Source organism: Halyomorpha halys, unplaced genomic scaffold (assembly GCF_000696795.3).
Source record: "Halyomorpha halys isolate HHAL.00 unplaced genomic scaffold, Hhal_1.1 Scaffold928.1, whole genome shotgun sequence".
Lineage (NCBI taxonomy): Eukaryota > Metazoa > Arthropoda > Insecta > Hemiptera > Pentatomidae > Halyomorpha > Halyomorpha halys.
In genome coordinates, this window is record NW_027116508.1 from 186,946 (window position 1) to 211,393 (window position 24,448).

General features: G+C 30.4%; 1 protein-coding gene across 5 annotated transcripts in view; it reads right to left on the reverse strand.

Moving 5' to 3' along the window:
- Positions 1–24,448, reverse strand: part of AdamTS-A (ADAM metallopeptidase with thrombospondin type 1 motif A) — a 500,044-nt gene that overhangs the window by 36,111 nt on the left and 439,485 nt on the right. For all 5 annotated transcript variants that reach the window (XM_014430963.2, XM_014430964.2, XM_014430962.2 and 2 more), the window contains exons 8-11: positions 4,905–5,054; positions 4,125–4,274; positions 3,804–3,951; positions 2,560–2,750 (exon numbers count right to left, since the gene is read on the reverse strand). In XM_014430963.2, coding sequence (XP_014286449.1) covers positions 2,560–2,750; positions 3,804–3,951; positions 4,125–4,274; positions 4,905–5,054 — 639 coding nt within the window. The remainder of the gene's footprint in view (positions 1–2,559; positions 2,751–3,803; positions 3,952–4,124; positions 4,275–4,904; positions 5,055–24,448) is intronic.

Consider the following 24,448-nt stretch of genomic DNA (forward strand, 5'->3'; position numbering starts at 1 on the left):
ATTTATTTATTTATAATTTCCCCCAAAAAAACGACAGGACTTTTTGAATGACCTGGTATAAATACGATTTTTGACCTTAAATGACAAATGACCATAAATTAATAATAAGTAGTAAAAACAAATATGAAAAATTACTAAGATTTTGTGGTTGTCTAAAGAAACTTTTTAGATTAGTTGAATTGGCATAAATAATAAAGAGATAATAATAAGATGTACAACAATAAGTATATATAAAAAATAAATAACAGAGATAAATCTGTTTTTTTTTTTATTACAATATTCTTATTATAGTATATATAATGCTCATTTTTTCATTTTATAAACATAACTTTTAGTCAAGAAAAATCTAATAATATTATATATGCTATCCTTTGTTTTAAAAAACTTTTTTGGTGTTATAATTCCATAATGTAAATACCCACATTAAACCATTAATAAAGAATGGTGATAAATAATCTTGAAAATTTTTACTTTTGACCGTAGGTGAAAACAGAGTATTTTAAAAACAGAAAAATATCAATTTTACATCTTTAATTTAGTTTTTATTATCCCTAAGATATAATATCTTATGAATATTTTTGACCCTATATATTTTGACATCTCTGTTATTCAAATTTATTCTCTCTTAAATTTATGTGTCTTCAAAATTCATACACTAAATAAAATAATATATATAAAACTTACTTACCATATATTTTGTTTTATTCATATTAAAAAAAACAAAAACAACCCTTCATTACTTAAACTATTAGAATGTTAATTAATTATGAAATGAAAATTCTCACTTATACTTTCTAAAAAATTACAAAAGGTCATGCATATATTTTACTATTTATTTAAAATAATATATATATACATTTATAAATATGTATGTATTTAATATTAGCTCAATGAAATAACATGCTAATGCCAAGAAAACACTTTAAATTGAAATCAAGCATTAAAAAAAACTCCAGGAACAGTCAAGTAATAATGTTTTAAAACTTTATGGTATGGGTGATGAAGCACTTTGATTTCTATTGTCTTAGAATTTAAACAAAACTTCATTCTGATATATCACTTAGGAATAATATTTCTTTACATCCTATAAAGCTTTCGATTACCAACAAACTATTGCAGCTTGCATTATTTTAATGTGTACTCATTCGGTTTTGAATTTGTTATACTGTAGTGTATTAGGAACTAAAATAGCCATTAAAGTAGATCATTTTACCCTCCAGGCTTTCAATCCTCAGATTAGAATGATAAAAGAATTGGCCAATTTGAAGATTTTTAATTAACTAGTCAGAAATGAGTTCAATTAATATTAACTAAAATAATATATCTAATAGCTGATCCTTAAAAGGCTTCTCTTACTGATGGCCACTTTATCTTCCAGCATTGGGAGTCTCTGCATCTCTCATTCTCACCAATTGATCTGTGTAGCTCAGAATTTTGAGTTGAATGATTTTGAAATATCAAGCAGTTTGTAAAGCTCCCAATGCTAGTACTCCAGAGCTTACCATCTCAAACAAACTTAGGTTCTAGTTATATTAGATAATAATCTTTGTAGAATCTTCCACTCTAATATAATAAGATCAAACATAATATAATATCAATGGACAGACTAATATCCTTTTGGCAATGATAAATTGACAGTTTCTAGTTGACATGAAAAATTTTATTATAGCTTTGGAAGTATAATTTTTCAGAAATTTAGTTTTAGTCAGACTGGACAGCCTTCTCTTGATTTATTTTATGATTTCCAGAGAATTTAAACCCATTTCAAATTCATTATTAAATAATACTTGATACCATTATCAAAACTAGTTTATGTGATAGAAGGAAATAAAACAATACAGTAAACCAGGAATACCAAACAGAGTTGTCAGAAAATATAACAGCTACAAAGAAAACTTTAAAAACATGATAATTTTAATTCATAAATAAAAGCAAGAAATACTTTTATCTAGAAATAAATTGAAGATCTAATTTAATACCTAATAGTAATGTGCTTCATCACTGAATGGCATGAAAAATCACATTCCATGATCATTCCAATGCTAATTACTTAAGAGAATACTTATTCCTGATACCTTCCATAACGCTGATCACCCTTAATGTGTTTAAAACATACACAAGGCCCCCTGTGATAATTAATAAATATAATATTAAAAATGACTAACTGTTAATAGAATGTTATTACTTTTATATTATAAATTGATATTTAAAGTTAAATTTTTTTTGATATCTCATTAAAAGAAAACTTTTTTTTGATATCTCATTAAAAGGAAATATGTAAACATTTATATTTTTTAATAAATCCTACTGCCTAGTATAAGTTATAAAAAGAAATAAAACACTGAAGTTAACATAAAAATTATAAGGTACATATCTAATTAATAATTATGTTCTCAATTCAAATTAGAATCCATTATGCTAAGCTTTTTTAGAATAAGTTGGTAGTCTCTACTTTTGTCCTCACTGGAGTTCGTAACTGCATTAAAACTGATAATGACAAAAATTAAAATGTTCTGATTTGGCTAATCTATTTTTAACTAAATTAAATAATTAACTTACTTTTGCCACTTGCCCCAACCACCATTAACAGGCTGCAGTGATTTCCTGTCTCTTGATACACAACGTCTTTTTTGGCACCATTTTCCTGGACCGCAAGTTGTTCCATCCGCCCATGGCATGTGTAATGTAGAACAATTTTCGGTTTCACTATCTGATTGACCATTATGGCACCAAAGTTCTTCACAAGTAGCCTGAACCAAACGGATAAATTCTTTTAAGTTTAAAAATCTTTTAAGTAAAAATTAGTCATATGAGTCAAAAAACACAAATAAGTAAGCACTGAGAGGTATTCCACAAACATATTTCTTTGACTAGACCAGGGAGTCTCTGGATATGAATTTGACTAAGATAACAGCACTAGGTATAAAATGATGTTTAAACTAAGATAATTACTCAATGTTGTTCCTTTTACTTTACCTCCAACCGATTCGATTATATCCTCAGAAAGAGGCTGTAAGTACATGTCATCCATGCATCATCTTTTCCTGCATATGATAGCATTAAGGAGGAAAAATTGTATGAAACTTTACAGTAACTGAACCTCTTTGCAAACTGATTTATCTTGTTAAGTTAACAATGGAGGACGACAGTTTTACTGCCATCTTAGACATAGAAGCTTGAAACTGACCAGTTTTGTTAGAAATCAAGAATAATTCTCATTCGGTAGCATCATCTAATAGACTTTCAATTGACCTAGCTAAGTCCAAATATATGTACACTAGAGCCAGAATATACAGCTATTTACTAATGATATCCAACAAATTGGAGCAGGTAAAGGAGTCTACTTACCTTTAGTCCGTTGTAATTTCAAAAAATGACATGCTTGCTAAGGTTACAGATGAGTCTCACTGCTAATCCTTATTATATTTTTTTAAATCAAAAATCCGTCATTGCATCATTGAACCAGTCAGGAATGTAGAAGGGTAGAGAATAAACAAGAACATGAAGACATATGATGCCTTTGGAGATCTGGTATAAGTAAAGTTTGTGAAGTTAGGTTAAGTTAGGCAGGCTATTGGGTTAGAATGAAGGAACAAAAGATCCCAAGGAAGGTACTAGAAGAAACACTGACCCAATGGTATGAGTGCAGATACTCAAAGCCTACTTGGGATTATGCACTGAAAGGTGATCGTTTTAATCTTGCATGAGTAGTAAAGAGATCATTAATCTTTATCATTCAATCATTAAGAAGAAAATGTTTGTCTTAAATAATCAAAAGAACTAACATTGAACAAAAAACATACCATTTGGGAGCAAATTTTAGATCCTTTTCCATAGACAAGCTCACATTGTTTGTCTTTATCAAAATTTTCACCAAGAAGTTTATTTTTGTATTTTCTAACTCCAAGGTCAGTCACTGGTCGATCGAGAAGACAAGAACCATGCCCTGCTCTAAAAAAAAATCAAAATTTATTTTCAAAAACTAACCAATGAAATAATAAACAATGATTTCAATCATTTAGCGATATTTAAATCTGAAAAATATTTAAAAAAAATTATCAAAGTTGCGAAGATACTTCAAAATCATAGAATAAGATTTGAATTATTAAATATAACAAACTTACTCTAGGAATTCAGTTAGTAATGTTCTACTGCAATTGGACCATGACCAAGGTCTTGTATCTCTATCAAGAGTCCGAGCCATTAAATGTGGCTTATCCTGTGGGCTGCGGAATGCGTCACATGATCTTGAGTCATCATGTGGTATGTTTAGCCTGTAAGAGATAACATAATAGATTTTTTATGAGAGTGAGCTAGCTATGATCATTAATACTTTATCTAAATAGCATAGTTACTAAACTAAATTTTCGTTAATGGTTAATGTAATAACAAAATGTTATGGTCAATAGTAAACATGTATTTGTGTATAGAACATAATCCATTTCAGAATGATTCATGTGAAAAACAAATATAATACATACAGGCAGGCATAATCATGAGTATCAGATCTATAGCAGTACTATGAAAATAAATTTGTATTTTAGTTTATTCATTTTAGGTCAATTTAGATAGAAGAAATAACTGTAACAAATATATTTTACTATTATTATATAAACAAAAATCTGAAAACGACACAGAGAGTACCAGGAAATTATAGTGCATCATAAAAATTAAGAAAATGATTCCTTATAGCTAAACAGTGTAATTTTCTCATTTCATTCTCCATAGAACTGCTTTCTTTACCAAATTCTTTGTTATTTGTTGTAAATAAATATCCTTTAAAATTTATAAATTATACTGGCGAGATTCATCCATCAACCATTTAATCTTTTATGAAGAACCCAAAATATTTAAGAATTATATGATACTGTAACAATCTTCATGAATTTAATAAATATACTTACACATGACCTAATTCATGAGCAATAGTGAACACAGTACTAAGACCGGAATCCCTTACAATGGCACAACTAAACAGAGAGTCATCTTGGCACATTCTTCCAACTTCTGCGAGCCCTAGAGTATTGCAGTTTTTTCTAGTACACACCATCTCTCTGAAACAGAATTAATATATTTAACTAAGGAATGATTAACATGTCTCAATCTGTTAGAATTTGAGTTACATAGTTGTATTAAAAATGATTAAGAGTGTATAGGTCAGAATAAAATTAAGAAGACACTCCAGAATAGATTAAAAATTTAGTGTATGCATCTCAAAACCAAAACCTCAAAACCTTCTTCAGTAAATTATCAAATTTATAATTTAGATTCATTCATTGTTTATTAACACTTACAATGAGATTTAATTTATTTTTTTCAAATAAACAAAAGTACTTACAGATTTTTATTGATTTTTTTTTTTTTCTGTTGCTATGAAAATTCGTATTTGAGGGTTTCTTGTCTGGAATATAAATGTTTAATAAAAGTTAACGAAGTTGTGTAACCTGAAATAGGATCTGAAGAGATCCGATGCTCTGACCTATTTCCAATTTTCCAGTGTATCTTGGCTGGTTGGATATAGCCGTTTTCTTTTATTGTTTTTAAATTATCAACTTTTTTTTCATATAACCACTGGAAATGAAGTTTTTTTTTTTTTAAATTCAGTATTTAAGCCTTGTCAGACTATTTCCATGAGGATAATACCTAATCTAGCTCATGTTAAAAATCACTTGATCTTACATAAACATACCATTAAATATATAATTTCAGGGTTTTATAAAATCCTAAAATTAGATTATGAGTTAAACTCATGTAAAATTGTGCTTTAGACTATTTTAACTCTTATTTAATTAAAATATTTAAAAGTCTGTGTATCAGTGTTCAGTCTAATTTTTTAAGTGGTCCTGATTTAATTGTTTACTTCTTAAAAAAAATCTTTTTGAAACTATAACAAGATTATTTTTTTTTATTTCTTTTATTTTTTACGCTATTATTTTTGTAGCTGGAACCAGATATCATTCCTTTCATCATGAACTCCCTAACTGCCCAAACCCACTAGTTTCTAACTTTACTTCCTCTTCCATTCCTGACAATCCCCTGGGGTACCTGAAAAGAAGGTGGCAACGAGACCTGCTAATGTAAAACATCATAGAGTGCTACCAATGGTTAGTTTCTCTACACTCCTGTTTCACTCCATTATAACTGACATCAAATTTACTAAATACATTATAATGTACAGTTGTAAATAGCAATAAATAAATAACAGAAAAAAAATATTTTTGTAAACTTAAATATCTTTTAATTTGTTTTAAACAATGTTATTGAATTTTGCTTTTTGAATAAAGAGATTATGTTTGGAGAAAAAATAAATTATGATTAGGCATCTTGAGAGGAGTGAACTTTAAAATAATTAACAGAGAGAATCAATACAGGTGTAAACTATAATATCAGAATACTTTATATTTAAAACAATAAAAAGGTAAAAGTCTCAACAACTAGAAATAATTATAAACATATATATAAAATAAAATAAAAGGAACAGGATTTCTTCAAAACAGTATATGGAGAGTACGTACCAAGACAAAACCAACAATAGTTACTTACTTAAACAAATCCCCCACCTCTGCCACAATGAGACAAGGCTCAGTTCCCGTTTTACCAAAGAAATTATTAGTAGACCTAACAGAAACATATAAACCAAGTCGGTCGAACCAGTGTTATACTAGAATACTGATGACATGTTTTAAATGTTCGTTTATAAATGTCATAGGAATACTGCCAATTTAACTTTTTTTTTTTAAAACATAAATTTGAAATTGGTTTTAAACATCTAAGTATCGTAAGAAAAAAATAATAAGTCAACAAGTGTCCCAAATGCACACCTCATAGCTTGGATTGATGGACCTGAAAGATACTAGACCAGAAATACCGTAACGCTTTCCACGTCTTTCCCGGCGCATTTCCGTCAAGCTTAAAGAAAATAAATTACCATAATCCTCATAATAATTTTCTGTTTTCAAAATAGATATATATTAATGATGAGTGAACGTTGGATTTTATAAAATTAGAATTGTTTTATTAGTTTTTAAAAATTTACCTTTTACTACACGGAAGTTTAAAGAGAAATGGTTAAAAGGTATAAAACAACAAAATTATACTTTGAAACACTTTTAGAAGAGTAAAAAATATTTTTAAAATAAGCAACGATGTTTTTTTTTTCTTTTTCATTGTTTTGATAATTAGAAAAGATTATTCTAGAAAAATAAAAAATCCAAAATTTCCTTGATAAGTTTAAATTACATAAATCTGAACTTTTTTTTTTTATCAATACTTTAATAACATTTTAACACCTATCGAATTTTACTGATTCTGAGAGTTATGATTAACTAAGTTATTAAAAAAAATATATATATAATATATAGCCTGATTGAAGATTTACTGTTTATTAAATATTTGAGTCAATATTATTTACAAATAATTATTTTAACTGGATTGTATGATGTTAAGTTCATTGTTGTCGTTCAGAATTTTGTAAAATGGAATTTTCAATTTTTCAAGCGCTATTAAATCAAGTTTAGGATTTCACATTTTGGTTATCTTAATTATTGACAGTTTATATATATACCCAAAACCTTTTTTTATTAAAAAAAAATGAATGGTTTTAAATTAGAATTTTTTTATAAATTAGAATAGAAATTTTTTTTTGAAATTTTAATACATTCAAGTTGTAATAGAAGGACTTGTTCTATTGTTTTCGCAAATTATGTCTGAGACTTGTTTTAAAATTTTTTTTTTTCAATAAAAATAATATAATTAAGCCAATGGTTCTTTACCAAGGAGTAATTGGCTTAATTTCAATTCTTTTCTCATTTTGAACTGTAACGGATCAATTTTTATCAACAGTTATTCAGAAATACATGTACTACACTAATGCAATCTATAATTTCATAATTTTCATTAGCAGGTATAACACTCGTATCATCGCTTTTTACGCTATATTAGAATAATTTCTTTATGTTATTTGATTTAAGACTATTAGCTATCTGTCAGAATGACTAACGAAATTTTGAGTTATTGCCTCTGCCCATCAAACATTGCGGCCATATATCAAACGATCATAGATTTGTATAGTTTTGTAACAAAGCATTTGTCACTGTCTTTGTTCTCGGAAGTGTAAATTCGTTCTGGTACGAGTTATCTAGCAATATGCTTTAATAAATTACTATATTTATATTGGGTTAAAAGCCAAGGGGCAAAGTGACAATTTTGCGAATAATAAATTTGTGGGGTATCTACCTGAGTCTGATCCAAATTTGCGCCTCAGTATGGACAAAATTTGGTTCAGACAAAGGAAGGTAGCAAGAAAAAAAAATCTGATTACACTTGTATCCCTTGGTTATCCAAACCACTCATATGTCTAGACTAGGCTTTGGGTAGAAACTAGATATAAACAGTACTCGATTACTTTTCATAATTTAAATAATTTTCAAGGAACAAAGTATTAAGTACTTCGGCTGCTATTTTATTCCTAAAACTAATCACGGAGTGCTATTCGGATATTAGTCATGTAAAAAAACAACGCGTGTTTGTTAATTTCCGTTCACAAACAAAACTATCTAAGTACTGTTCAATTGTAACTACTACAACTCCATCGTTTTGAATAACATATTTTTTATTACAAATTTATTCGATAATAGGATCATTATCTAGTTATCGGTGGTATAGTTTTTGAAAATACAATCGATTTGTAATCGCATTTCGTGCATCGATTAATTAAAATTTTTCGGATTTCTTAATGTGAATCGAGTAAATGCTTTGAATTTTATTATTATTACTTTATATACCACAAGATCTTCGTAGGTAAATTATTCTTTGTTATATTACAACAGCAATTATGATCTATTGAAAATCCGAAATAAAATATCGAATAATTAAACATAGAAATTTAAAATTAGCATCCTTGAAAGCCTAATATATTACAATTACAGGTTTCAAAGACTGGTTATTTCGGAAAATCCTCCGGTATCAATTACTGTGTTTATCTAAAATTTATTTTATACTATATTTTATTTATTTGATATGAACATTTGCTTTGTTAATATTTCAATAAAAAAAAAATTAATTTCGTTGAAATTCATTACTGAACATTTTATATGGTCCTAAACTTTTAGAAGTAGGTTACTTTGTTCCTTATGGGATGACATTGCTCTACAGAAGTTAAAAGATTCGTGTTGCACACCAGTGTTAGTAAAAGGACCGAAAGAGCTGGGAGGGAAAGAGAAGTATACCACCCAATTTTAACTCCAAAGTTTAGACCTGTGTACAGTTGGCTCCCAATTCTTTAAATATTTGAAATTTTTTTTTAGAGTTCAGGTAGCCCCCCTAAGAGTTCTGGAGTTCTCAATTATTTACAGAAATAGTTCTGTTGTTTAAAACATGAAAACTACTACTCAAGGATACGCGTGGCAACCACGCATTTTGTACAACTTTGACACCCTATAAACCTTTTGCTTTCAACTTTAGAACTTGGATTATTAATTATACTTTTTAGAACGCTTGGAGGGGGGGGGGAGGGGATGGAGAGCTGACAGAACTCTTAACACAACTCTCAAAAACGACGGAAAATGTTTTAAAAAATTTGTGATCGAAAATTTTCATATTGAGAGGTGGTAAAAATTAAAAATTCTTCGAGTTCTGGTAGATTCCATAAGAGTTCTATAGTTCGCTATAATTGTAAGAAACATGTTCGTTGTTTATGACACCAAAAACACCGATTGAAAATACGCGGGACTTTTGTGCAACTTTGAAACCCTATAACTCTTTTGCTATAAACATTAGCACATTGGTTATTAAAGATAATTCTTATAACTCTTAGGGAGGCTAACAGAACTACAAAAAAAAATTTATAGAAACTTTTTGGACTCGAAGGTTAAAAAATTAAATATTGATAGTGTTCTGGTAGCTCCCAGAGTTTTTAATTATTTACGGAAACTAAAATTAGTAATTATTTTAAAAATTTAGATTATCAAGAAAAGACCAAAATCTGGAGCACTGTATCATATTTTTACGGTAGTGAATGTATGTATACTTAAAACGTAATTATTTAGTCATAAATTATAATTTTTATAGTCTTACAATTAAGTATTAATGAATAATTCGTTGCTATTTAATGGTATTATTAGATAAGTAGAGATCACTATATGTATTAGGGGATTTAAATAAAGAAGGATCTTATAACGGTACTAATCGTTTGATTACTGTTATATTATTTCTCTGTTATAGTAAATATGTCTTGATTAATATGTAAACGTTTCTATCTCATTAACAATACTACATTGTCTTCTATAGCTCACCATTAAGAGTGAATGGAATACACGTGGTAGTAAACAGACGGGTTTGTAACTTGGCTCCAGGACACGAGGCAGAATGGATGCCTATTTATTAGACTGACAAATACAACATCCTCAATCCAACTGAATACTTACATTTAGTAACGGCCATTATTAATCATTTAAAAAATGTTAATTCCGTCGTTTCAATTCCAAAAGCGTCCCCACTTAGACATTGGACACGTTCTACGAAGTGCATTCTGTTGCCTTATGCATGAGTGACTGTCCCCCAACAATTGCGTTTAGAATGTTTTAGTGAAGGTACTTCGAAATTATGTCCTCTCAGAATCTTGTGAGATTTTCAACTCTTATTTCGTGCGTATAGGGCCAACTGTATTGCTTAACACAACTAGCGGTTAGGTGTTAAAAAGTTTTCCTCCATAATACCCCCAACAACTTTACAAATAAAATAATTGTGATAAAATTCTAAATTTATATTTACCTGTATTATAAAAAATATTACCTTTTTTATTATTTTTTTTTACCTGGAAGAAGAGGGGATTTTTTTTCTGACTCACCGTTTCCCAACCTCCTCAGTTGTCATTTTTGGTTCAATATCACAGGTACTTCACCCTTTGTTTATTTGTTATTTTTATTAATTTTCTTATACATCCCTTTTACCTACGCCATGTTTCCTTCACCTATCTGATATACCTTTTTCACCTACATCTTTACCATATTTATATATTTATAACTAGTTCTAACGAGTATTTTTCTGGAATCTATTAGTCAAAATTTTTTTTTTTTTTTTTTAATAATTTATTTATTGATATTTACAACTGTATACACATATATACAACAAGTAAATTTGCTGTAGGTGATATAGTGACATGATAAAAACATGTGGAGAATCTACCCACTGATAGAACTCCAATAACATTTCTAGAGGAGAAGATCTCGAGGCCATCTTCTTTTCAGACGCCTAGGAGGATTATTAGGTAATGAAGGAGAAGCCAGGTTAGAAACAAGTGGATTTGGGTGGTTGAGAAGTTTATTATGGAAGGAACGGTATCTGGTTCTGGCCAAATCGGCAACATATGGAATATTGAGGTCTTGATGGATGACTTGATTTGTGACAAAGTAAGGAGCATTAAGGATTTTACGAAGGATTTTGGACTGTAAGGATTGGATTCTGGAGGAATTTGATGGTTTAGTGGAGCCCCAAAGCTCAACTCCGTATGTCCAGATAGGCCTTATAATAGTCATGTAGATCAGTCTTTTGTAATGGATTGGCAATTTAGACCGTTTGTCTAGTAAATGTTGCAATAGTCGGAATCTACGAGCAGTTTCTTGTCTTTTTAGTCTTGTATGAGGATTCCATGTCAGTCGTTTGTCAAGATAGTCTAAATCTGTATTTGTAATTCTGTCACACCTGGGCCTTGTTTCATAATAAAGTTCAAACTAATACTATTAGTCTTATCGATTTAACTTAATACAATTACACTGACTTGTACAATAGTAACTTGTACTTTAGTACTTTTTAACTCCTGTAATATTATTAATAGTCCTCCCTATTATGAAAAAAAGTAAGTATCAGTGTAATTAACACGTTGTTTGTATACTTGTGTTTTAAACTAATACTATTAGCTTTCATTATAAAACAAGGTCCTGGTTATATTTACCAGTAACTAGTTTCTAGTCCAACCTATATGTGTACTTCCATAAATTATTACTATTATTTTTTTTTTATATACATTATGAAAAGAACAAATGTTTCATATTTTAATGGTCTGTCATTCTTACAATTTTTGTATCTAGTTTTTCATTCAACCCAGACAAAGTCCTGCAAAGTGGAGCGAAAAGTTGGTTAACAATAAATAGTTTTCTTCCACTATTTTGATACTTTCATTGGTCACCATTCAGACTATCTTTCTACAATCTACTTTATACGGTCAACTATCTTCTTCCCATATAATATTTTTTATTTATTTTAACTATTTTCTGTCGATGTTTAGAAAAATTGAAATGCCATTTTCTTCTGATTTCTGACTTAAGCCAACTCGATTCTCAATAGGCGATTTTTTCCATTAACTTACCTCAATTACAACACTGAAAGTATATACCACAAGATCTTCGTTAGTAAATTCTCTTACATCATTGTAATACTATGTAATACAATTGTATCATGAACAGCAATTAGCTCATGCTCCATCGAAAATCCTTTAGTAAATTTATAAGTTGAATAATTAATCGAATTGGATAGAAAATTAAAATTAGCATCCTCGAAAGCCTAATATATGAGATATATTTGAGATTTTAAAGATTCTGATTGGATCCTTGGGTTAAAGGAATTACTTTTGGAAAATCAGTCGGTGTCAATTACTGTGTTTCTCTAAAATTTAGTTTATATTATATTTTATTTATTTGATATGTACATTTGTTTTATTAATGCTTCTATAAAAAAAAATCTGATCTCGTTGAAATTCATTAATGAACTTTTTACATGGTCCTAAACTTTTAGAAGTAGGTTGACGTTGTTCATTATGAGATAACATTGCTCTACAGAAGTTAAAAGATTAATGTTGCTCAGAGTAGCACCCCAGTGTTAGTAAAAGGAACGAAAGAGTTTCTAGCAAAATATTTTCCATTAAATTACCTCAACTACAACATTAAAATTAACCAAAGACGACAAAGAATAGTAGAATGATATTAATTCTGATGTGAGGAAACAATCCATTAAGTTGACTGCTTTTAAAAACGTCAACAAATATTATGATGAGAAAGAAGAATTTTTATCTGATTTTATTCGCGTTTCTAACATTTAGTTTAAGGTCAATTCCAAAAATTATGTAGTTCAATTAAAACTACAAAAACAAGTAATGATAGGTGACGATGGTGTAAGAAGCATAAAAGTGAAATTGGCCTTATTAAGACCAAACTAAATAAAACAAAAAGAAGGGAAAAGAAAAATCAGAGAGGCATTTACGGATACTGAATTCGATTTCAAGCGACCTCGTAGTATGGCGGAGGAACAAGATTCAAGCCGTGTGAATTCAACCACAGAAAAAGAGATATCGTATATCCTATACGTGCATAGGATAATAATTCCTAGCTACGAGATACTGTGATAAGGTTCTATGAATTCATAGTCTCATAGAACCCAAAGGTCAAGCATGGCTAGTCTATCAAACGCATTTCGAAACGTAACGTAGGCGACTTTCGACTGTTGCCTAGGTGACGAAAAGGCAGTTATTAACGGCCGTTAGGAAGGAATCGTTTAGCTAGTAAAGAGAAACGACCCAACATGTGGGATACGACTAGCATACTGCTCGTTCTGTCACAGGAGACAAATACCCCTTTTGTTTGTCGAAGGAAGTAGGTGCCCAAATGATCGCATCCATAATAGGGCAGACCTATTAATCTAGGCGCTATGCCCCTCGAAGGCTGAGATTCGGTTTGGATAGCGAGTGCCATTAACGTTTCGCCATACCTTACCATTTACATCATGATAAGAGGGTCATCATCTCAACCTATGACAACATTAACGGACTCTGTCAAGTTTAAGTATAAAATAAAAGGTTGAAGCGAGGATTTGGTTTATCCTTTTTAACTCTTACTGATATAGAGAATACTAATAATTGTTCGAATTTGTGGAAAGATTTATTTAAATTTGTATAAATATTAAATGCAGATGATTTGGTATTATTGGGTGATGACAGAGAAACTATAGAACTAAATACAACCAGGCTAATAAACTCCAGTAAGGAACTGGGTCTTGAAATAAATACGGATAAAACAAAATACATGGTAGCAGCAGAAATGCGAGCAATTTCGGTGATATAGATATAGGAGGAAATACGTTTGAACAGGTAGGTAGGTTTAAGTATAGTTTAGGTTGCACGGTAACTAGAAAAAACGAAATTGATGAGTAAATAATGTTGAAGGCGGGAAATGCTTATTATTTTTCAATTTCGAAACTGCTTAGCTCGCGCCTTCTATCGAAAAACTTAAAAATTAGAATTTAGAAAACTATTATCTTTCTCACTGTTATTTATGGATGTGAGACGTGGCCTCTCACACTAAGGGATTAACAGCGTCTTAAGGTTTTCGAAAATAAAGTTTCACGCAAAATATTCGGACCGAAAAAGGATGAATTAACGGTCGAATTTAGAAGATTACACAACGCTGAGTTATGGGACCTATACCCGGTAAATATAATTCATGTTATAGCATTGCGGCGTATAAGATGGGCATGTGAGGTTGTAGGGCTTAGTAACGAACGGATCCCTAAAATGTTAATAAACACTGAACCAACGGGTAAAGGTGCGAGGGGTAGACCGAAACGTAGATGAGAGGATTGCGTTAAAACAGATTTAGTGGAATTGGGTTTGGAGGACATCACTGGAAGGATGTGTGCGGAGAGCGTTTGGTGGTATCGGCATCGAACCTTCGGGTTCGTTAGGCTTTTATTATTATTATAGATATTAAATCGATGGGGTCTACCGCTGTAAACAAGTTCCCCTACTCTGGCCCGTTTTTCAGTTAGACCGGTTCACGAGTAAAACAAAATAGCACTTTCTCTTAAAACAAAAAGTGAGCAACTTTGGCCTTTAGTATCAATATAGTCTGCTGGATCGGAACACATTTTTTGGTGAGAGAAATATGTAACCCCTCGCATATAAATATGTCGGCGCAGTCAAGGTGCACTTCTACAACAATTTTCAATATTCAACAATCTGAGACTTCTTCAGCAACAGAAAGAGTGCATGATGGACTCCGAACTCTAGGTTGACTAAATGTTTTTCCTACACAAAACTATGTTTTTGTCGGTCAGCGTTTATGCTTTATTTTATTAACGTCAAAAAGTTTTAAGCATTTAGTTCTGTTAATTTTTCTTAAATTCTGTGTATTATTTTGAATGTTAGTGCAATAAGGAAATAACTCCAATATTTTAAGCTCCCTCAACCATCCAGTTAGGAAGAGTATGGTTTTCAGGTAACTCATCGTTGTTTTTTAATGTTAATATATTAAAAAATAATAAATAAAAATAAAGGCATCTCAACTAAATTAGGAAAACTTTTTTTTTTTTTAATTTAACAATATTTTGTGGAATGGTGTAACCTCCTTGTTACTACAAACCCGTCATTGGTATAAGAGGCAAAACAAAGTTCGATAAGAATAGGTTTTGTAACAAGAAAGTTGTCATCAATACACTCCATATATGAATTAAGAATATTTAAACTCTATATAAGAATTAAGAAATACAGTAATATTTCCAACAAATATTCTAGTAATAAATACTATGAAGGTATAAATTAAGTAAATCGAATCCATACCATAACTGATTTAAAATGAGCTATGCTCATATTGGTATGGATAAGAAACAAAGTCTTATCAAAACAAAGAAACAAAGTATCATTGTTGAACAGAAAGGTAAACGTCCAAGAATTGTCCCAAACGTAGACAGAAATTTGTAGGCAATAGGTAGTAACGCTCAACCTCCGGGTTGAGTTTAAAAAACTTAAAACTAATCAACAAATTAATCATTTTTTGAATACATGGACTTTATTTCAAGGATACACCTAAAATTTCATGATCTCTTACCAAAGGGTAAAACAGAGTTGTGAGATTTCCTGGTCTAACCACAGAAGTAATATACTAGTAAAGTAGTTACAGTAGGTAATACATACTAAAGTAGTGGTAGAAGTAGTATCTTTGGCTCAATCATGCCTTATCAAGTCAGTAATACATTACTGCATGTTTTAACATACCTTATTTATCATGTTGAATCACAAGAATGTATAAATATTTTATTTTTTAAAGTATGCTAAAAATTCTCTGTTTTTCAATGAAATTTTGTTTTCATCTTACATTTAATGGATTGGCTTGGATCTTCCGGAACTCGTTATGTGGTGTATTATATCAAATGGTAAATTCCTACCTGGACAGGAACCTTTAAGATTCAAGTTGCATTAAAAACAGCTTCATTCCGCTAAAAAGTGCCCGATTTCCTTTAACCGGATTAGATAATTTCTGATACATAGAATAGTGTAACAAAGAGAACCATAAATAAATAGAAGTTTTGTACAGAACATTTAATGAAGATTTCTGTTTCACTTCGGTGCTAAGGATGCTTCGAATCCAACAAAGGAGGCTTAATCTCTGACAGTGTAAGAATTTAGGATACTTGAATTGAAAAAGAAGTATGACATTAAAGTATTCGGACAATAAGGGCATTAAAAGTAATCTGGGTGGTAACGATAAGTGCTAGCAGAACATATGAGGTTGTAAAGGTCGGTTTTTTTTTGGTTTTTTTTTTGTCCAAGGGCCATAAGACTCTTGTACCGCGTCATAAATTGAAGAACTCCTGTAGAGGATTCCAGTAACTCGTTTGACCTTTTGCCACAGATATCAGTACTTTCAAGTGTTCTCAGAAAAAAATAAAATAAAAAGTAAATGCATTTCTTCTTAAGCCATTTTCTCAATGGAAGCTGGCCATTAAGAAATATATATTTATTTTTTTGTTAAACTTTATCCAAAGGTCAAAAGACTAAAAGTCGTCAAGAGAGAATAAATTGACACTAATCACTAATAATAATAATAATAATAATAATAATAATAATAAATACTTGGAGAACCTGGAGGTTCGATGCTGATACCACCAATCACACACATTTCTTCATTCATGTCCATCTAAATCCAAATCTACTAGATCACTCTTGATGCAATCCTCCTGCCTACGCATCGGCATAACCCTCAGACGTTTATCTGTCGACTTAACATTTTACGGATCCCTACAAGCCCCACAACATTACACACCCACCTTATTTGCCGCAATGCTATAACCTATATTTACCAGATAAAGATCCTTCAATTCAGCATTGTGCAACTTTCTAAATTCTCTGATTAACTCATCCTTCTTCGACCCGAAGTTTTTAGATAATACTTTTTTTTCAAAATCACTAAAGAACTGTTCTTCCTTTAGTATAAGAGGCCACATTCCGCATCCGTAAGGAACAGTAGAAAGGATGATAGTTTTGTAAATTCTTAAGTTTGTAGAAACCTTGTACAAACCTTAAGTTGGTAGATAGAAACTGCGAGCTAAGTAATTTCAAAATTAAAAAATAACAAGCATTCCTTGCTTGTACTTATCAATTTCGCTTTTTAAGTTACTGTAGAACGTAAATATTTAAATTTCCTCCTATTTCTTGATCACTGAAATTTTTTTTTCTACAGCTAACCATATATTTTGTTTAATCCCTATTTATTTCGAGACCTAGTTCTTTACTAGGGTATATCAACATAGTTTTATAGTTTCCTTGCCCAATAAGCACGGGTATTTTGATCACCTAAAGTTAAACTCTTTTCGGTGTGCATCACATTTCTAATAACACATTCTAATGCTAAATTAAATATGATAGGCAATAGAGAATCGCCTTATTTTAAATCCAACCGAACTACAAAATTCTTAGAATAATGATTACCGATTCGAGCTTTATTAAACGTTTCGGTAATGCACATCCTTACTTTATTTTTTTAATTCTTTGGTATTCCCTGTACAATAAAAATCACTAATCATTACAAAATGTAATTAGTAATAACTGCTTAGAATATATGCTTTAAATAGTTTTTTATGACCTCATCTAATTTTTAATAAATATATTATAATTATAATAAATGTTCTACAATTAACTTTTTATCCTCAACTATCAATGAAAACGTATACGAAGAAAATTAGAAGTATGTTATTAATACTTAGTTCCAATAGTACTTATAAGGGTAGATAAAAAAAAATCTTCAATGATAAACAAAGCCATTTGAAATTTAATAACTTTTTAAAGATGATCCCTATGAATTCAAACCATACTTGAACAAAGTTTATTTTTTGTAATTTGTTGAATTGGATGTAACATTCTTGGTGAAATATAATTGAAACTTCTCCGAAATAGTTCGACAAAAAGTTTTTATTTAAAATTTGTTTCATTACTACTTTTTCTCGAATATCCCACTCAAATTTTCATGGTATGACTTAACGTGAAAAACTACGAAATTAATATGATATATTTTACTAATCATGTTTGCAGTAGTTCCTAAAGGATAATGAAAGCATACATTTTCCTACAGGTTGCCTACCAATATATTCTAGTGAGAATGTGAAATTAAAGATTAACCAAATGGGCCTATATTCCATTTTTTTTCGTACTCTACATAAAAGTATAATAACATCATTAGTATATACATAATCCATGAAATGGATATATTTATACTATGCCAATATTCCATTTTTTTCCGTACCCTTCATTAAAATATAATTAGAACTTCATACATATAATAAATGAAAAGTATTATACATACTTTACTGAGTATTTTGCTTTGGTTGCCATGTGGCATTATAAGGTGTTGATATCAGTCCAGCTAAGGTGGTATAGTCTAGCTATAGCCTAATGGAATTAATGGAACATGAAGGGATCGTTTCGTTGGTGCCAATATTCCATTTTTTTTGTACCCTTTATCAAAACATAACAAGCATCTCATGCATATATAATACATGAAATGTATTATATATATTTTACTGAGTCTTCTCCCTTTGACGAAGATTCCATTTTTTGTACCCTTCATTAAAATCAAACATATATATACATGAAATGTATTATATATGCTTTTACTATATACACCTGTAACAGTCAGCGAGCACGGGAGCCCTGTAACAGTCAGCGAGCACGGAGTACCGCTGTATTCCACTAGGGGCCAGCACTACAAGCGTCTAAGAAGCTGTAGAATTGTATATAAGTTTATTATTATAAAAATACGATCTCCTGTATAAAATGTATATATGTTAATATGTAATATGTAAAAATGTAATTATAAAATAAAAAGAGATCGAGCAATAAGATTCTACGGAACTATCTCAAGTAGAGCTAAAAGAGTGAACTCTCAGTGATAAACGATCACATGAGGCCTTTAACTGTCAAGCCTTCTCCGGGCCTAGTCAGAGCACTAGTGGCTTACACTCTACTCGAGATAGAGAAGTTTATTGCTAATCTATTCTCCCAAGAGTTGGTTTTTATTATGCTCACCATAGACTATGGCCTATCTCCTCTCCCTTACTCCAGCAATCTTAGTCCGCCGGCTTCATCTCCGCAACTAAGATTGTAACCTACTTCCTACCGGTTTCACTGGTCCGCCGCTTCATCTCGGCAACTAGTAAGCTGGCTCCTATCATGACAGTTCTGGTCCGTCGGCTTCATCTCCGCAACTAGAACTGTTACTCTGCCTCAGACTCTCTCACCTAGACCTCCTCTATCTAGTCAGTGTCCAGGGCTCATCCCCTGGCACGGCCTTCCTTTCTTAATTATAATTGAATACGCCTTGTCGTGGGCCTTCTGTTAAGAGATATCAGGCTGGAGAAATCGCCTAAGGCCAGACAACCCCGACACACCCATATTCCATTTTTATTTCGTATTCTCCTTTATTTATTTATTCGTATAATACATACATTCATATTACAGGGATGATATATGTATAAAAGTGAAATGAAGCCTTGGATTGCCTTGTGGTACTATAGGGCTAGTTGCAGGGTCCAATTAAGTTAATAAGCCAACGCCAGTGGATTATTGGAATAGGGAGGGACGTTTCGCTGGCGAATATTCCATGATTAGAGAGTCACTTATATTAACTTGAATAATTTACTATTAGTGAGTAGAGCAGTTTGAACAAATTAGTTACACCACCATCATTTTAAAATAAACTTAAACAATGAATCAAGAGAAAGAAAATGGAATTGTAATCATTAGCAAAGAATAAAGTGTGGATAACAAGAAGAATTAGTGGAATATGATGCCTATACTAGAATCTACGGAGGCATATGCCTTAAGGGCACGCAGCCAACCAAAAGTGGTGCCAAAGTAATAAAACCGTAAATAAAGATTGTCACAGATTTCAGAAGCCTACTGACATCCTTCTCCGAGTTTAAATCTGACGCCTAGAGACCTGGCAGCAAACAATTTCTCAAATCCAGTCATGAGCTTCTACAACGGCTTTCTTAATCAACAAGAGGAGAGAGAGGGAGAGAGGGGAGAGAGAGAGAGAGAGAGAGAGAGAGAGAGAGAGAGAGAGAGAGAGAGAGAGAGAGAGAGAGTTTTGCTTGATTCCTAAGGGGATGAATGGTCCTGGTTCTTGAGCATATACACTTATCGTGACCGCATGAATCCGGTAAATTTTGCAATATGTAGGTTTTGCCCACAAAACTGTAGTATACAAAAAAAAAAAATCAGGTATGAGGGTTACGCACTGAGAATATGTTTCATTTGTATTAGAAATCCAATTTATATATCATATATTTATACATTATAATCCCACCATATTTGTGAATGGGAATGAAACACACTAATTGTTACGTATCCTATTAAAATTCAACAGATGCCTGTAAAAAAAGCTCTTAAATCAGTAATTATTCCTTTATAATTATGATTTATTGTTTTGTTTAACTATTAGGGCTCCTGGTTGTTAATGTTGTTAATATACCTACAAAAATAATTTGACTACAATTTAAAAAATATCAATTTTAATAAATAAAATAATTTCAAAAAAATAAAAGTGACGCCTATAGGAGACTTAATTTAGTTAAATCGAGCACTAATTAGAAAGTAGCTAAGGTTGAAACCAACTCTCTCCGCCCTTAGGTAGCCTTACTTACCTTGCCTTTAAAACAGACAGTTATAGGCAGTATACTGATCGATGTACAACACGTCACAATTTTATAAGAGGAAATCGTAACAAAAAATATGAGAAGAAAATCGTTCCCACCCACTAAGACCCCCGAGGAGCGACGGTCCTACAGCACTTTTCAAAAATCTACTTAAAACGGGAATAGGATACTTAAGATAGTTTTATTTTTTTTAATTATTTATTTATTGTAATTTACAACTGTACAAAATAATACAATAAGTAAATATGTAGTATGTAAGATAGTTAAATCGAGCAACATTTAAAAAGTGGGTGAAATTTGGAAACGGCGTGAAACCTACGGATTAATAACAGAACTTATTAATAATAAATATTAATTAAATAAAGTAAAACATACATATATAAGTATAATATTATATTATTTTATTAGTAAAACACAAATTTATAGCATAACATTCTAATATTTAAAATTAGAGAAAATAATCTAGTGTTTTAACAAATTTAATCCTCCTGCTTATACTAATTTTTGTCTGAGGCCCAACAGAGTTTTATTATTTGTTATCAACATTTAAAGTTTGAAATTCATTTTATAAACTTCAAGATAAAGCATATAATGGATTTTCTTGATTTTGAGTTTTAGAATCTCTTGATTCTAAGTATCATGATAGATGAATAGAGTCGAACCATTTTTTAACTAAGACTACTTGTGCAAGTGTCCAAAATTTGTATTGATGATTTTATCAACTCTTTTATTATTATAGCATTCAGTCCGCTCAAATAAAAGTTCACATAAAACCTCTTGCAGGCCATTACAATTGTTTTTTAACTCTGGAGTATGGTAGAGTATAATTGAATACATCAGAAGATGAAGTTTGGATGTGAAATTTAAAAAAAAAATCTAGATCTCTGCTTAAAAAAAAATTTAATTACTACTACATTCATGGAACCTTGTTTCAATTTTCTTAATATTCAATTGTGGTAATTTTCAGAAATTAAAAATTGTGTTTTCGACTTTTAATTGGAATTAGTGAACAACTGATTTAATTTTTATCAGATTCGATTGTAACATAACTACTTCCATTCATATCTTTGGTTATTAGAAGGACTGGCTTGCATTAGGCCATAGAGCAAGTCGAAGCAGAGGAGAGGAAAGGGCGATGATATCTGTAGGTGGACAATGGCTCTACAGGTCGTGCCTCCCAGATTGCTATCTTCCCGGGGTAATAAAACTGGCCACTGCAGGCGATGAACTATGGAGTCTGCGGCTACAAACTGCCCAAGCTACCGTCTTTTATTTTTTCAACAAAGCATATATACTTTATTGTAGTTGTTTATTTTTTAGTGATGACTGAGGAAAAATCCTTTGGACCAGGCCCGATAAAGACACATTCTTGATTTTCAGGATGTTAAAATACTATATAAAGAAAACATTAGTTACAGAAGAATATTTTAAGAAGCCATAAAAATCTCAGAAAACCAAAATAATGCAATAATTATGAGACAGACAAAAGAACAGATAACAAACTGGACCTGAATTTCGCAAAAAAAAATAGTTAAATACTAAACCAACAATGTACTCTGAAAAGCAATAGAATTTCTACTGTGAACTGAGTTTGCAAAAGTGAAATATGGATGAAGGGAAAGAACACTTTATAAAAATCCACATAAAGTTTTTCTTTATTAAAATATAAAATTATATTACACATTACTTTAAAAAATATTATAAAAATAAATAAATAAAATTTTCCCAAATCATAAATGAAAAATATATTTAAATAATTTTGACAATAATATGTGTTATTTTATAAATAACATAAATATTATCTTGGGTATAATATTGATTAATAAATTGTATAACTTGAAACTTCAGGAGTAGTATGTATAAAAATATATGATTTTATTAATGTAAAGAGAAAAATATCCAATGGAAAGGGTGAGAAACGAGAAATATATATAAATATATATATATATATAAATCATATTCCCACAATATATTGGAACTTAAACATATATAGCACTATTCAATACGAACTTTGTCTCTGGTTTGTAGATGTCTAATCTGGATTAATTTTTCGTAAAAAACAGGACAAAAATTATTTAATCAGATAAAGTTTGGTTTTGCAGAAAATGGTATAATATTTAGGATTTTAAGAGAAATAAATAAATACACGTTTTTTTAATTGTTATTAAATGACTCCATAACTACGTGCTTGCCAGAATTACTTCGTGATGCTAATTTTGAAATCGATAAAATTTGCAACAATTAGTAATCAAAATGAGATCTACATGAAAATTACTATTCGATATTTCGAGATAAAGCTCTTTAAAACATTAAACTAAACACCTCAAGTTTAAGAATTGCCTCTTGTTTTGAGAAATATCATCAAGAATATTCGTTCTACGAGACCAATCGTACAGAAAGAATTAGAAGTCAATTTCATTATCGTTCATTTGAGCCCTGAATGCAATGTTTAGAATCAAAGGTTCTCTTAAAATGGTGGATGAAAAACATATTGACAGGTGGAATGACAGGTGTACACTTATATAATCAAGTTTTACTCTTAAATATAAACCCACAAAAATTTCTTTTTTGTCAGTTCTATTTAACCATAACTAATAAAAACCAATTGATTTAATATTTCATTATCAATAGTGAACTCCTAATTAATACTTCAGTGGATTAATGTCGCAAGTTGAAAATTAGGTTAATCAGCGATGAATAGACAATTAAATCTGAGAGACGTAGGTGGAGAGATTATCTTAAGATCCCCTGAATTTGAATTTCGAAGGTTTGTAGGCGGCGATTGGTGGTGGACTCATTGAACCTTCGAGTTCGTTAAAAATTCTTTATAATTTAATTTTCTTCTAGAACAACAATTTCAAACTAACATTCCGATTGGTGTGATACAATGATATTATTCAGATCAAATTTACGAGGTGTACTATGCAATAATTCGCTGTGTAGCTATCTGAAGTTAACATAAGTATTTCTTGGCGCCAAATATTGTATACAATATTTTTAACCTTGTTTGTTTTTAATACGTAAAGTATATGAGAGGCTGTTATACATATCGCTGATTTATTGAATAGTGGCACATCTTATATTTTTTTTATTTAGAAATGAACACGTTTCAAATGCAGTATCTTAGACTTCGATTACTTTCTTTACTGAGGTCGCCTAACAGATTTCCTTTAAGCTATTAGAGTTAGTCTATTAACTCTAGTCCATTGTACAATATATGGAATACCTAAAACACAAATAAAAAAAAAAAAATTATTTTGTCAGACGTGCCACAATTCAAAAACTAGAATAACATAATTAAAAGATGTAGCAATTAATTAACGATAAAATAAACTTTTCATTATACGCTATATTTCTAGCGTAAGTACTATAATATTATATTTAATTACTAAAAAGATATTGGCCACCTATTATATTGAGATATAGTTAATCAGATTCACCTCTCATCAAAGTCTCAGAACATCATTTGAAT